The sequence below is a fragment of the Eimeria tenella genome, genomic scaffold (genome assembly GCF_000499545.2).
Source record: "Eimeria tenella Houghton genomic scaffold, Eth_scaff1861, whole genome shotgun sequence".
Classification (NCBI taxonomy): Eukaryota; Apicomplexa; class Conoidasida; order Eucoccidiorida; family Eimeriidae; genus Eimeria; species Eimeria tenella.
The window spans coordinates 2357-2701 of NW_013541699.1; the positions used below are offsets into that span (position 1 = coordinate 2357).

Here is a 345-nt window from a genome sequence, read left to right on the forward strand (position 1 = left end):
GCGGTGCTGGTGCTGCTTGGTGCTTCGCCTTTGAACGCCCAGCAGCAGCTGCTGCAGCTGCGGAGGGCGTTTGCTGCAGCGCAGCAGCAGCAGCAGCAGCAGCGGCAGCAGCAGACACAGCTGAAAGTGCTGTACGTACACACGACAGCAGCAGCAGCAGCAACTCCAGTTTCTAACTTTGCTGCTCCGCTGCTGGGGCTCCGTCTCGCGCAGGCACTTCAGCGCAGCAGCAGCAGCAGCAGCAACAGCAACAGCAGCAGCAGCGGCTCCGCGGTGGTGTTCGTCGTTGATGGTCTGGAGGCTCACGAGGCAGCAGCAGCAGCTGCTGCAGCGCAGCAGCAGCAG

The 345-nt window shown here is 63.8% G+C and overlaps 1 protein-coding gene across 1 annotated transcript in view; it reads left to right on the forward strand.

Annotated features, from left to right (window-relative positions):
• The window catches only part of ETH_00035540 (uncharacterized protein), a gene marked incomplete at both ends in the record, with an annotated part of 1685 nt that overhangs the window by 1061 nt on the left and 279 nt on the right, over positions 1-345 (forward strand). The window contains one exon of the mRNA XM_013373975.1: positions 1-344. Within this exon, the coding sequence (XP_013229429.1) occupies positions 1-344 (344 nt within the window). The remainder of the gene's footprint in view (position 345) is intronic.